This window comes from Ogataea philodendri (genome assembly GCF_020536065.1).
Source record: "Ogataea philodendri strain CBS6075 chromosome Unknown scaffold6, whole genome shotgun sequence".
Taxonomy (NCBI): domain Eukaryota; kingdom Fungi; phylum Ascomycota; class Pichiomycetes; order Pichiales; family Pichiaceae; genus Ogataea; species Ogataea philodendri.
Genome location: NW_025764087.1, coordinates 54,531 through 67,660, shown reverse-complemented (window position 1 = coordinate 67,660; position 13,130 = coordinate 54,531). Strand labels below are relative to the sequence as shown.

General features: G+C 48.2%; 13 protein-coding genes across 13 annotated transcripts; 7 read left to right on the top strand and 6 right to left on the bottom strand.

Annotated features, from left to right (window-relative positions):
• Window positions 1-2: 2 nt before the first annotated feature.
• On the bottom strand, window positions 3-995 carry OGAPHI_004954 (uncharacterized protein; the record flags this gene model as incomplete). The annotated part of the gene is made up of 1 exon (XM_046206087.1): window positions 3-995. One exon carries the CDS (start codon window positions 993-995, stop codon window positions 3-5), a length of 993 nt encoding a protein of 330 aa, XP_046059889.1.
• Window positions 996-1,045: 50 nt separating this feature from the next.
• On the top strand, window positions 1,046-2,023 carry OGAPHI_004953 (uncharacterized protein; the record flags this gene model as incomplete). The annotated part of the gene is made up of 1 exon (XM_046206086.1): window positions 1,046-2,023. The coding sequence occupies one exon, from the start codon at window positions 1,046-1,048 to the stop codon at window positions 2,021-2,023; it is 978 nt and encodes a 325-aa protein (XP_046059888.1).
• Window positions 2,024-2,046: 23 nt separating this feature from the next.
• Window positions 2,047-3,216, top strand: OGAPHI_004952 (uncharacterized protein; the record flags this gene model as incomplete). The annotated part of the gene is made up of 1 exon (XM_046206085.1): window positions 2,047-3,216. The coding sequence occupies one exon, from the start codon at window positions 2,047-2,049 to the stop codon at window positions 3,214-3,216; it is 1,170 nt and encodes a 389-aa protein (XP_046059887.1).
• Window positions 3,217-3,255: 39 nt separating this feature from the next.
• Window positions 3,256-5,091, top strand: OGAPHI_004950 (uncharacterized protein; the record flags this gene model as incomplete). Its single annotated transcript, XM_046206083.1, has 1 exon — window positions 3,256-5,091. The coding sequence occupies one exon, from the start codon at window positions 3,256-3,258 to the stop codon at window positions 5,089-5,091; it is 1,836 nt and encodes a 611-aa protein (XP_046059885.1).
• OGAPHI_004951 (uncharacterized protein) lies at window positions 3,820-5,036 on the bottom strand (the record flags this gene model as incomplete). The annotated part of the gene is made up of 2 exons (XM_046206084.1): window positions 3,820-4,440; window positions 4,593-5,036. 2 exons carry the CDS (start codon window positions 5,034-5,036, stop codon window positions 3,820-3,822), a joined length of 1,065 nt encoding a protein of 354 aa, XP_046059886.1.
• A 100-nt stretch (window positions 5,092-5,191) lies between the features above and the next one.
• On the top strand, window positions 5,192-6,520 carry OGAPHI_004948 (uncharacterized protein; the record flags this gene model as incomplete). Its single annotated transcript, XM_046206081.1, has 1 exon — window positions 5,192-6,520. One exon carries the CDS (start codon window positions 5,192-5,194, stop codon window positions 6,518-6,520), a length of 1,329 nt encoding a protein of 442 aa, XP_046059883.1.
• On the bottom strand, window positions 5,308-5,940 carry OGAPHI_004949 (uncharacterized protein; the record flags this gene model as incomplete). The annotated part of the gene is made up of 1 exon (XM_046206082.1): window positions 5,308-5,940. The coding sequence occupies one exon, from the start codon at window positions 5,938-5,940 to the stop codon at window positions 5,308-5,310; it is 633 nt and encodes a 210-aa protein (XP_046059884.1).
• A 16-nt stretch (window positions 6,521-6,536) lies between the features above and the next one.
• Window positions 6,537-7,157, bottom strand: OGAPHI_004947 (uncharacterized protein; the record flags this gene model as incomplete). The annotated part of the gene is made up of 1 exon (XM_046206079.1): window positions 6,537-7,157. One exon carries the CDS (start codon window positions 7,155-7,157, stop codon window positions 6,537-6,539), a length of 621 nt encoding a protein of 206 aa, XP_046059882.1.
• A 138-nt stretch (window positions 7,158-7,295) lies between these two features.
• OGAPHI_004945 (uncharacterized protein) lies at window positions 7,296-9,206 on the bottom strand (the record flags this gene model as incomplete). The annotated part of the gene is made up of 1 exon (XM_046206077.1): window positions 7,296-9,206. The coding sequence occupies one exon, from the start codon at window positions 9,204-9,206 to the stop codon at window positions 7,296-7,298; it is 1,911 nt and encodes a 636-aa protein (XP_046059880.1).
• OGAPHI_004946 (uncharacterized protein) lies at window positions 7,416-9,128 on the top strand (the record flags this gene model as incomplete). Its single annotated transcript, XM_046206078.1, has 1 exon — window positions 7,416-9,128. One exon carries the CDS (start codon window positions 7,416-7,418, stop codon window positions 9,126-9,128), a length of 1,713 nt encoding a protein of 570 aa, XP_046059881.1.
• A 473-nt stretch (window positions 9,207-9,679) lies between the features above and the next one.
• Window positions 9,680-13,120, bottom strand: OGAPHI_004942 (uncharacterized protein; the record flags this gene model as incomplete). Its single annotated transcript, XM_046206074.1, has 1 exon — window positions 9,680-13,120. One exon carries the CDS (start codon window positions 13,118-13,120, stop codon window positions 9,680-9,682), a length of 3,441 nt encoding a protein of 1,146 aa, XP_046059877.1.
• Window positions 10,655-11,495, top strand: OGAPHI_004944 (uncharacterized protein; the record flags this gene model as incomplete). Its single annotated transcript, XM_046206076.1, has 2 exons — window positions 10,655-10,805; window positions 11,191-11,495. The coding sequence occupies 2 exons, from the start codon at window positions 10,655-10,657 to the stop codon at window positions 11,493-11,495; spliced, it is 456 nt and encodes a 151-aa protein (XP_046059879.1).
• On the top strand, window positions 12,252-13,061 carry OGAPHI_004943 (uncharacterized protein; the record flags this gene model as incomplete). The annotated part of the gene is made up of 2 exons (XM_046206075.1): window positions 12,252-12,486; window positions 12,556-13,061. The coding sequence occupies 2 exons, from the start codon at window positions 12,252-12,254 to the stop codon at window positions 13,059-13,061; spliced, it is 741 nt and encodes a 246-aa protein (XP_046059878.1).
• Window positions 13,121-13,130: the final 10 nt, after the last annotated feature.

Genomic DNA, 13,130 nt, shown 5'->3' with positions numbered 1-13,130 from the left:
ATTTACACCATGATCTGATCAGCAACGTCCTTTTCCTCCTCAATGATGCAATCCAGTCCGGTGAATGCGTCGTCAAGAGACTTCTGGAAGTAAACGTCGAGCTTGTATCCACCAGCGCGGTACTGGATATCGTCCACCATCTTGGATAGGAACGGGTCTTTGTAGTCGCCGTACTCGTACGGAGGAGTAGGCATTCTGTCTCCGTTGAATGGCGTGAACGGCATCTTTGGCTTCTCCTCCTCCTTGATTTCGTCCTTGCCGCTGATGATGATCTCGCGTTCCTCCTGATAGTTTTTCTCCAGTTCCTCGAGCTGCTGCTTGTATATATCTGTCTTGGAAACCATGGAGTCTCTAACGTTCGCGATGATCTTGTCGGCATCCTTTTCTCCCGATGCGGTCTGTAATTGATTGATGACCTCTGTTTTACTGAGGTTCTTGAGATTCTGCTCTTCTTTGAAGATCTCTCTGTTGATCTTGTTTTTCTCTGTTCTATACCGCTTTTCCAGGTTCTGGAGCTTGACGAACTTGGCGTGCTCCTGGTCCCGCTGGTTGTTGCTCATCTCGATGTCGTGTTTGTGCTCTATCTGGTAGTCTTTCAACTTCTGTTCTGTCTGCTCGACATCGATTCTATTCACAAGCTTGTAAACGTAGTCCTCCACCTGCTCAAGATAAGCGTTGTACTCATCCAGCGTGGCAAAATCGTCCTCGGTCTTGTTGTAAACGGCCATAACCCGTTTTCGCACATCGCACTCGCGCTCAACCTCGATATCGTCAAAGATCTGGGTCTTGAATCGGTTCTTCCTCAAGATTTTGCCACAGTTCGGATACGGACAAGGAGAAGGACCCAATGAGAATATTCGGTCCACGCACGAATCGCAAATCTTGTGATAGCATTCCGGGTTGATCTTGAACTGTAGGGAGGGCGAAAGGTACTTGTCGGTCTTGCAAACCGGACACAGGTCCTTTGGGATGTTGTTCCAATTTAACTCCACCATTTGGAATAAATAATTTTTTAAAGCTTTATTTTTCATACGCGTGCCAATAAATGCTGGACGAAATCAACACCCATTTGTTTGTTCAGAAACAGCCAATCACGTACAAGTTTCTTGCCCGCTGGAAAGACTTGTCGTCAACAAAGGCCAAGGAGGTTCTGGCGGAGTACTACGACAAGTACAAACGCGAAAAGCCAGAACTGTTCTCTGTCTACACGGTGACGGGCAAGACTGGGTCGGTGCGGGTCATCAAGGTTGTGGGGCAGGATGAGCTAGATAGCAGCAAAGAGGCGCTTGATGGAGAAGTGTCAGTGTCAATTTACGGTCTTAATATGGGCAAAATAGCTCTCGACACCATGGTAGCAGTTAATTCGACCATTTCGAAGGAGTACACAACGGACAATTGCGTGCGATGGGGCGTGATACAGACCACTACGGCAGTGCGGATAGTTAAAGGAGAGACGGAAAAGCCGATCGAAACACGGCCTGCTCAGAGAACGGCAGTGAGCGAACCAGTCAGGCAGAAAGAAACCAAGCCAGAAGTTAAAAAGGAGTCTCGTTCGGACGAGTTGAGCAGACTGAGCGCAATGTACACGTCCAGGAAAAAAGAGACAGAGAAAAAGACTCAGCCAAAGTCAGAGTCTGTGGAGCCGCCAAGAAAGAAAACAAAAGCTGAGGTCAAGGCCAATCTCCAGAAGCTATTTGCAGACAGCGACGAGGACGAACCGATGGATGTTGACGAGGAGCCAATTTCTATCGAGTCGCAAGAACCGTCAAATACGCCAAAACCTGCAAAGGAGGTCTCTTCCAAACCTGTGGAGTCTGCTACCAAAGTTGTTCAGCCTGAGGCTGTCGAGCCTGCCAAACCCGTCTACGACGAGGACGGATACCTGGTGACATCCAAGCCTGCTAAACGATCGGCTACACACCCACCTGCCAAGAAGACTCCCGCTCCAGCGAAAAACGCCGAAAAGAAAGGCGACACGAAAAAACAGGTCTCCTTGATGTCATTTTTTGGTAAGAAGAAATAATTTTAATTTATCTCGTGCACTATATGCTTACCGTGGCTGTCGAAGGGTGCTGCCATGGTCAATTAAACGCCATATACAAGTCGCTTCCGGCGGTTGTGGATCTTCTGATAATCTGTGGGGATTTCCAGAGCGTGCGCAACGCCGCCGACCTGAAATGTCTGGCCGTTCCGCAGAAGTATCGGCAAATGGGCGATTTCCAGGACTACTATACGGGACGTCGAAAAGCGCCCGTGATGACGATTTTTGTCGGAGGCAACCATGAAGCGTCAAACTATCTCACTGAGCTGAAACATGGTGGGTTCGTGGCCCCCAATATTTACTACCTTGGACAGTCTGGTGTGGTTTGGTATAAAGGACTCAGAATAGCAGGAATCTCAGGCATCTACAACGAGCCTCATTTCTACACCGCGCGCACAGAAACACTACCGTACGATCGGTCGACGATTCGCTCGGTTTACCACTATAGACACAGCAATCTGCTGCCATTGCAACTTCTTCGACCTTCAAATGAAACAATAATGATCTCGCATGACTGGCCCGAGGGAATCTACGACTACGGACTGAAGGACCAGTTGTTGAAAAATAAACCGTTTTTCAAGACCGACATCGAACGGCGATGTTTGGGCTCGCCGCCGCTGATGGGACTTCTGCGACATCTGCGGCCCAGATACTGGTTTAGTGCACACTTACATACCAAGTTCGAGGCCAATGTTCCATGGAAGTCCGCACGACCAGAGGAAAAACTCAACGTGCAGGAAATAGATTTGGATCTGGAATTGACACCTTCTTCCACCGACAGTCTTCCGACCCGGTTTCTGGCCCTAGATAAATGTTTACCACGGAGAAAGTACCTGGAGATCCTGCGACTGGCTCAGACAGAAATGCCGGCCAATCTAAAGGGACTGAAGTTTTCCTATGATCCAGAATACATCAGCATCATACAAACTGTCTCCAAGTACCAGGACCAGTTGGAAACAGAGCCGTCGGACGAGCTGGTCTCGGAGATTCTAGAGAAATGTCAAGAGCGGCGCGAGCAGCTCGAAAGCCTCGACCCGAAGGAGTATCGCAAGCTCATGAACATCGATGTGGAGTTCGTGCGTACTGCTCCAGCAAAAGAGTCGACCGTTCAAGAGTACATTAATCCCCAGACTGTGCGATTTACTGAAAAATTTCTTGCACAGCCGTTGAAATAATAAAAAAATTTTAACCTTTGAAAAAATAAATTAAATAGCATGGCTAAGAAGAGAGTTGCCGAGGAGACAAGATCTCAGCCAAAGAAGGCTAAGCTAGACCCGGAATACTCTGAGGAGGAAGTTGAGGAAGAAGTTGATGAGCTTGATGGAGGCGATTACGCTGAAGAGTCTGCTGAAGAAGATGATTCTCCAGCAGGTACCGGTAACGATGAGGAAAACAGACCGTCCAGAGAGGAGCAGAAGAAGCTCTTGAATGAAAGAAAGCTCAAGAGAAAGTCTGGAACACAGGTTGAGAACATCAAGCGGTTGTGGGAGAAGTTGAGAGTCAAGAACCCACCCATGCCAAAGGAAATCAGAGATAAGCTGTGTGACGAGACCTGGGAGCTATCTAAGGACGTTATTGGTGATTTGGTGTTGAAGCACGATGCATCGCGTGTGGTCCAGACTTTGGTGAAGTACTGCTCTAAGGAGCGTCGTGAGATCATTACTCGTGCTCTCAAGGGACAGTTCTACAATCTGGCTACCTCGTCTTACGGAAAGTACCTGCTGATCAAGCTTTTACACTATGGATCCAAGGATTCGCGCGAGTTGATTCTTTCTGAATTACACGGAAAGCTTCGCAAATTGATCCGTCACAGGGAGGGAGCATACGTGGTGGAGGACCTGTATGTTTTGTATGCTACTTCCAAGCAGAAGTCTCAGATGATCAAGGAGTTCTGGGGATCGGAGTATGCCGTTTTCCGCGATACTTCTGACGCCAGAACTATCAAGGAAGTCTGTGCTGAGTCCAAAGAGAAGAGATCTCTTATTGCCAACAATCTGATCACCACTATCCGTGGATCTGTCGACAAAGGATCTACCGGATTCCAGATTCTCCATGCTGTTATGAGAGAATACGTCCAGATCTTCGAGAACGAGGAAGTGCGCGCGCTTATCGAGCTCCTGCAAGACCAGATCGCAGAGCTTGTGCACACCCAGGAGGGTTGTGAGGTTGCATGCACTCTGATCGCCAAGGCCAATGCTAAAGAGAGAAAGAACATTTTGAAAGGTCTGAAACCACACGGAGAGGCTCTTGCCAAGGACGAACACGGACAGCTTGTTCTGCAGATAATCTTCATGACCGTTGACGATACGGTTCTCGTGAACAGAACATTCTCCAGCGTTTTCAAAGACACATTTGAAAAACTTGTTCTTGGAAAGTTTTCCAGAAGACCATTCATCTATCTGTTGAACGGTCTGGACCACTCATACTTCTCGCCTCCTGTTCTCAAGGACATTCAGAAATACATGGAGCTTGCATCAGAAACCTCCAAGAAGCCGCAAGAACAACGTCGCACAGAGCTCCTAAAGAACTTGCTACCTCTGTTTTATGAAACCGTCCAGAAAAGATCCATCCTGCGTGAAAATTTTGGATCCCAGTTCGCTCTGGAGCTCATACTCAACAACGACTTCCCTGAAGAGACAGAGGAGCCAAGAAAACAGCTGCTGGAGCTAATTTTGTCTGAGATGAAGGAGGATCTTGGAGAAGACCATCTTTTGAGCAAACCGTTCACCTCTCGTTTATTGAAGTCCCTTATCCAAGGAGGTAAGTGGAACTTTAAGGAGAAGAAGGTTGATACTGTTCCAAACATTGGCGTGGGCAAAGATTTTGCCGCTAGCTTCGCCGAGACGGTGTTTGAGAACGGAGAAGACGAACAGGTTCTGAAAAACTGGATCAACGACAACCAAGGATGTTTTGTTTTGGTTGCTCTGGTCGAAGCATTGAAAGACTCCAAAAAGAACAGTTTCCCTAAGAAGCTCAAGAAGCTTGACAAGATCATCAAGAAGCAGGACGACGATAACAAGGGCGCACAGCTGCTGCTCAAGGTGTTCTAAGTGGATGCTTTTCCGGTGTACGGGTGTGTTTGTAATCAGGCAAAAAATAAATAAAGTAATTTCGATGGCAAAAAACTAAACTAACAATCTTGGAACAACTATGGCGGCCAAAGAGGATTGGGAAAAGTATAAGAAGCCTGTCGATGACGCCGACGAGGAAACAAAAGAGGAGAAGATCACTCCATTGAGTGAGGGCGATATCCAAGTTCTGAAGACCTACGGAGCAGCTCCATACAGCCAGTCGATCCGCGACATTGAGAAAGACCTGAAAGAATTGGAAGGCCGTATCAAGGAGAAAATTGGAATTGAGGAGTCCGATACCGGTCTCTCGAGTCCAAACTTGTGGGATGTGGCCGCTGACCGGAAGAGAATGAGCGAAGAACAACCATTGCAAGTGGCACGGTGTACCAAGATGATTGAGCCTTCCGCAGAAGAAGAGGCCGACGCAAAAACGAAATACGTGATAAATATCAAACAAATTGCCAAGTTTGTTGTTGGATTGGGTGAAAGAGTGTCTCCGACCGACATTGAAGAAGGAATGAGAGTTGGTGTGGACAGAACAAAGTACGAGATCCAGCTGCCTCTTCCACCAAGAATCGATCCTAGTGTGACGATGATGACTGTTGAAGAGAAGCCAGATGTGACATACAGCGATGTCGGTGGCTGTAAGGAACAGATCGAGAAACTGAGAGAAGTTGTTGAGTTACCTTTGTTGTCGCCAGAGAGATTTGTCAAGTTGGGAATTGACCCTCCAAAAGGTATTTTGTTGTACGGTCCGCCAGGAACAGGTAAAACTTTATGTGCACGTGCCGTGGCCAACAGAACAGACGCTACATTCATCAGAGTCATTGGTTCGGAGCTTGTTCAGAAATACGTCGGAGAAGGTGCAAGAATGGTGAGAGAGCTTTTCGAGATGGCGAGAACGAAAAAGGCATGCATCATTTTCTTTGACGAAGTCGACGCTATCGGAGGTGCAAGATTCGATGACGGTGCTGGAGGAGACAACGAGGTGCAAAGAACCATGTTGGAATTGATTACCCAATTGGACGGTTTCGACCCTAGAGGAAACATCAAGGTGATGTTTGCCACAAACAGACCAAACACATTAGACCCTGCATTGCTTAGACCTGGAAGAATCGACAGAAAAGTGGAATTCTCGCTACCTGACCTTGAAGGTCGTGCCAATATCTTCCGGATTCACTCCAAGTCCATGTCATGCGAACGCGACATACGTTGGGAGCTGATTTCTAGACTGTGTCCAAATGCCACTGGAGCAGAGCTCCGGTCGGTGTGTACAGAGGCCGGTATGTTTGCGATCCGGTCGAGAAGAAAGGTTGCTACAGAGAAGGATTTCTTACAGGCTGTCGAGAAGGTTATCAAGGGAAACATGAAGTTCAGCTCAACATCGAGATACATGCAATACAATTAATCGTGAAACATATTCATTACTCCCACCAGCTGACACAGCCCATTCCGTCTGTCTGGCAGCTGGCAACAAGTGCGTAAGGTGGCGATTTGCGGTCCGCACCGTCGGCGCCGTTGGTCTGGTCATCCACCGCCAGTGAAGTGAGCGAGTTGTCTGGGCCCTTTGGTCGCACGTCGTTGAACACTTCTTTCTCTATGCGAAAATTGATTTTTTCGTTAATGTCCAGATACAATTTAGTTTCTTCATCCATTTTCCAGATCCATGCGTTGTCATCGGCTGAGTAGTACGATCCTTCGAACATGTAATTTTTTGGCACGAAGATGTCGTTGAAGAAGTTCATATTGATTTTAATGCCTTCCGCGCTGCAACTCTCAATCCACCCGGTCAGAACCTCGCCAACCACTGGCTTGAACACAACCGCCCGGAATCGCACATTCACAAACACCGCCCCGTCGCCAGGCTTGAGCAAACCGTCCTGCACTTCTAAAAGGTCCCAAACAGCTACAATCAGCCCCAGCCGGTGCACCACCTTGTTAGCGTATTTGATGTTCAGCTCGTTTTGAACGGCCTCTTCTGTCGGCAGGTGGAATAGGTGCGGTGATATTCGAATCAGATCAGAAATGACCGTCAATTGGAACATGAATCGAAATAAGGAGTAATTAATTGATGATTTTTTCTAATTTTTTTTTTTCTTCTCTTCTAAAAATCTATCTGCAGCTTACTTAAGCATTCATTTCCATAGAATACTATCAAATAACATATTCTTTATAATAAATACCTAGTAGACTCTCTTGGCAGGAGGCACAGGCTTGCACTCGTTCTCGTCCAAAGTGGTAGCAATGACGTGTCTGTATGCGAGCTTGACGTCCTTGCCGTGGCCGTGTTGCCAGGAAAGAGAATGTTTACGCCAGTTAACGTCATCTCTTTCTGGGTAATCGTCTCTAGCGTGAGCACCTCTACTTTCCTTTCTGGCAGCGGCACTGGTAGCAGTCTGTCTGGCACAGGTAAGCAAGTTCTGCAGCTCAAGGGTCTCAACCAAGTCCGAGTTCCAGATCATGGATCTGTCGGTGGTCTTAATTCTGTCAAACTTACCATCGATTTCGGTGATCTGTTTCACACCCTCGTCCAAAATGTCCTGTTTTCTGAACACAGCAACGTGCTTCTGCATGCTCTTTTGCATCTCGAGTCTCAATTCGGCTGTGGTGATATCTCCGTCAGCGTTTCTCAAACGGTCGAGGTTGGCGACGGACTCGTGACCAATGTCGCTTGGAAGCTCTGGCAATGGAGCACCTGGCTTGAAGTTGTCTCTAATGGTGTGAGACACAGCTCTTCCGAAAACGACAAGGTCCAACAAGGAGTTGGCTCCCAAACGGTTGGCACCGTGCACAGATGCACAAGCGGCCTCACCACATGCGAAAAGACCAGGCACAACCTGATCTTCACCCTTCTCGTTCTGGGTCAAAACCTCACCGGTGTACTTGGTTGGAATACCACCCATGTTGTAATGCACGGTTGGCAGAATTGGAATTGGCTCCTTGGTAACGTCCACACCGGCGAAAATGTGAGCAGTTTCAGAAATACCTGGCAGTCTCTCCTTCAACACAGAGGCTGGCAAGTGGGACAATTGCAGGTACATGTGATCTTTGTGGGGACCAACACCTCTTCCAGCGTTGATTTCCATGGTGATAGCTCTGGAAACCACATCTCTGGAAGCAAGATCCTTGGCGGTTGGTGCGTATCTTTCCATAAATCTCTCACCCTCGCTGTTCAACAGGTATCCACCTTCTCCTCTGGCACCTTCAGTGATCAAACATCCAGAACCGTAGATACCAGAAGGATGGAATTGGACAAACTCCAAGTCCTCCAATGGGAGACCTGCTCTGCTGACCATGGCATATCCATCACCGGTACAGGTGTGGGCAGAGGTACACGAGAAGTAAGCTCTTCCGTAACCACCTGTGGCAATGACCGTGTTAGGAGCCTTGAATCTGTGAAGGGTTCCGTCCTCCTCGTTGTATGCAATGCACCCCACACATTTTCCGTCGTGCATCAACAAGTCCATGGCAAAGAACTCGATGAAGTAGTGGGTGTCGTATCTGAGAGATTGACCGTACAAAGTGTGCAAAAGAGCGTGACCGGTTCTGTCTGCAACGGCACAAGTTCTGTATGCTTGACCACCCTTACCGAACTCCTTGGCTTGACCGCCAAAGGCTCTTTGGTAAATCTTTCCCTCCTTCGTTCTAGAGAATGGAAGACCGTAGTGTTCCAACTCGATAATCGAGTCTGGGGCTTCTCTTGTCATGTAGTGGATGGCGTCCTGGTCTCCCAGCCAGTCAGAACCTTTGACAGTGTCGTACATGTGCCATCTCCATTCGTCAGGGTGCATGTTACCGAGAGCGGCGTTGATACCACCTTGAGCTGCCACAGTGTGAGATCTGGTTGGGAACAATTTCGAGACACAGGCAACTTTGAAGCCCTCTTGGGCCAAACCAAACGCTGCTCGAAGACCGGCACCACCGGCACCAATCACGACGACATCGTATTCGTGGTCGATGATGTGATAATCCTTGGCCATTGCCGAAGATGCGGTCTTACCGTTGAGATCATTTGATTTGGAGATCACCTGGAGGGCCGATCTGGAGGACGAGAACAGTCTGCGTCCAGCAAAGCGGGTTTTCAGGGAAAGCATGGTAAATTAGCAGGGTTAGTTTTTCTTGAGGAGTTTTTTCTTGGGGTATTTACATAATCAGGCTGATCGGAGAAGTTACGGAGGACGTTTGACGGGCCAATGGAGTTTCGCGAATTTGTAACCTCGGATAAGTTTGCTGTATAGCCGAAATTTGGGGGCCGTGTACGGGACATTCAGCGCGTAGCGGGGGTTCTAAAACTTTGTCCGCGCGCTTTGTACTGATGTGTCAAGTTTATTAGTGGGGGTTTGGGTGGGGATTTGCAGGCCGTTGCCAGGTTTAAAACCATATTTAATTTCACGTAGCAATTTCGGTTTTAGTAAACCTACTGAACCCCAATTACAGCCCTTTGAGCTGCTGTTGACAACTGTCCCTCCTTATTTCACCCCCACTCTACAGTGGTTGATGTTTACTTTTGGAAATTCACCGGGTATTGTACATCATTATTTCATAATTAATTAACATCCGTTCTTAATTATTGCTTGGACCCCCACCAGCTCCAGAACCGGCTCTCCCATCTCAAAGCCAAACTGCTAAACAAGACACTCACACTCGAGCATGCCATAGCCAAACTCGACCACGTAGGACTTAACCGAGAATTGTGGTATGGATAGATCACTCCAGCTGCAATCGGGATACCAATAACATTGTAGACCAAAGCCCAGCAGAAATTGAACTTCACCCTGTTTATCACCTTGCGCGACAGACGAAGAAGAGTTTTCAGCTGGTTCAACGGCTTTGTCTTGGATAATAACACAAAGTCACACGAGCTTAAGGCCAAATCAGAGCCAGAACCCATAGCAACACCTATGTCGGCTGTAGCAAGAGCAGGCGCGTCGTTGATACCGTCACCAACCATCGCCACAATGGCTGGCCGCGTGGTAGTATTTGGAACGCTGTGGAACGTGCTTTGGATCCGTTTCACCTGGTCTGCTTTCCCCTGAGGTAGCACATTGGCAATCACGTGATCCGGCTCGATTCCAAGCTCTGCTGCGATTGACTCCGCCGTGGTCTGGTTGTCTCCGCTGATCATGTACACGGCAATCCCTTGGCTTTGCAAGTCCTGGATCACCTCGCGCGACTCTGGACGAACATCGTCTCGGGCAGCTAGAAGCAGAAGTAATTTTTTGTCAAGAGCAACACAAATCACACTCTTTCCTTGCTGTTTCCATTGGTCAAGAAGCAGCTGTTCGTCTTGGTTGATGTCGACTCCATGCTCAGCCATCATCTTTTCGTTCCCCAGAATTACAGATGCATCACCGTACTCGCCCATCATTCCGCGACCGCTTTCTTCCTCAACCTTTGGCACGAGAGTGGTTGAAAGTTCAAATTGCTTATCCTCTGCCGTTTCAACAGCAAAACGACGAACAGCAGCGGCAATAGGATGCTTTGATCCAAGTTCCAGATCTCTAGCTAGTTGAACTGCCAGCTTAAAGTCTCCAGACGAGTGATGGTCAGTAATTTGAATCTCTCCAGCGGTGAGAGTTCCGGTTTTGTCAAAACAGACAACTTCAACTTTCGAAGCCTGCTGGAAAGAAGCACCTCCTCCACGGACAAGAATACCGATCTTGGCAGCCAGACCAGATCCAACAAACAACGCAGTAGGAGCAGCAAGACCCAGTCCACACGGACAGGCAACCACAAACACCGCAATTGAAAATTGGAGCGACCAAACTGTCCATCCTCCAACATCAATATCAAGATATCTCTGCGGCAACACGGTGTATCCCAAAGCGAGCCAGATAATCCAGACGATGAGCGATATCAGACAAACCACAGGAACAAAGTAGCTGGTGAGTTTGTCAGCGAGCTTTTCAATAGGGGATTTGTTGAGCTGTCCGTTTCGAACAATATCGACAATTTGGTCCAGCAACGAGTTTCCTTGAAGAGCAGAAATACGGGCCTTGATAGATCCGGGTCCCTGGTTCACGGTTCCAGCAAATATTTGGTCTCCCTTCACGTGGGGAATTGGTTGCGACTCACCAGTAAGCATGCTTTCGTCGAATTCGGCTTCTCCATCAAAAATGATACAATCCGATAGAGGCGAGTCCCCTGGACGGAGAAGAATCGTGTCGCCGAGTTCCAGGTACTCGACACCGACTTCTTTCTCCTCCGACGACTCAATCAGTGTTGCCTTGGTGGCTTTGAAACCACTCAACTGGTTAACTGCGTTGGCAGTCTTGGACTTGGACCAACTCTCCAGCAATTTTCCGATGCTCAAGAAGAACGTCAAAAACACGACAGAATCGAAATACGTGGTGGTGAACCCGCTGCTTCCTCTTGGACTCTGAGCAGAAAGTCCAAGCATAGCAATACTGGCCACATATGCGACGGTAGTGCCCAACGACATCAGCAGATTCATTGAACCGAACCGGAGCAAACGACGTCCCCACGGAACGCTGCTTCTCCAGAGTGCCCGGACTTCCTTGATTGCTTTCAAGTGGAACATGCTTGCTCCAAAGAAGTAAACCGGGGTGGCTAGGAAGAAGAGAATCCACACAACTCTAGACGCATTTCCTCTCCAGATGGGATCCATCAGCCACATGCGGAAAGCGTTGTGTTTCGGAAGCAGAGACATACCAACGATACCAAAAACGAACGTTGGAATGGCAATGACTGTGGAAAGAACAAGTTTCTCAACGATCCGACGAAGCTCGAGACGGGCAAGTTGACGTAGATGCTCTTCAACAGAAGTGACCTTGATGATTTCAAGCTGGAACTTGTCGTTCAGCTGGTTGATCTCGTCAATAATCTTGCGAATGGTCAGTTCTGGAGGGTTAGGAACATACGTGAATTTCACGAACGGGTGTTTCAAACTGATTGGATCGTTCACCACAATGTAGTCACCATATTCGTTCAACTTCGCGTTGATGCTTTCTGGACAATGCTCGCAGTACATTCCGGTGACCTTCAGATTGACTGTACGCGACTTGCTTTTGGTAGCTGCATGGCTGACCTCCTTGATATTCAGGATCTCAATGTCGTAACCAATATCCTCGACACACTGGCGGAGCTGCTCCAAATTCTTTTCCTCGGCAGACTCCACAATGAAAAGACCCTGTTTGTTGACTATGTTGATGTTTGACTCCAAGACAAACTTGCAAGTCTCGTTCACCGCCTCGGTGATTGTCTGCGAACATGCGCTGCAGGTCATCCCACCAATAAGTGTCACAACCTCGAATTTCTTGGACCGCTCGATTGGAAGCATCTCCAGCAGACTGCACTCGAATCCAGAGTCTCTGATGGCTTTGATCACATGGTTCACGTACTGCCGTTCAGGAAGTAGCACAGTGCACACTCCTTCCATCACAGAGACACTGTAAACGGAGTTACCGTTTTCTGTCAACGGAGCCCCCAATCCTTCAAGACACTCTTTGATTGCCGATCCAACGCTCGACGAACATGAAGCACAAACCATCCCCTGGATGCCTATGAGTGCACGATACTCCTTGGATGGCTCTGCTTTCACTTCAACATCAACGGCAGTGCTTTCGTCCGATTCCGAGCCCTGTGTCTCCTCACGACAATGTTTACAGTGTTCCAGATGGCTCTTGTGGCGCTTGTTACTCTTGATGGTCTTTTTTGCCTTCCCCAGAACAAAACTGAACGGATTGGAGGCGACCTGCTTGGTGAGCTCATTTGAAATGTCCCAGGAGATCACATCAAATCCAGCTTTCTCTAGAACTTTGATCACCTGTTTCTCAGATCCAACCAGGTCCTCACCTTTGCCAACTATCGTCAGCTCGCCATTGCCCAGGAAAACAACAACACTAGGCTTCCCTTGCCCAGAGACTTGGTCATGGCAAACAGTATTATTGTACTCGGTGACGTCGAAAACCTCCTTCAGCGCCCGATGAATACTCACCGAACACTCATCACAGTGGACGTTCGCTAATTGCACAGTGAACTGCTCCATGCTAAAGAAT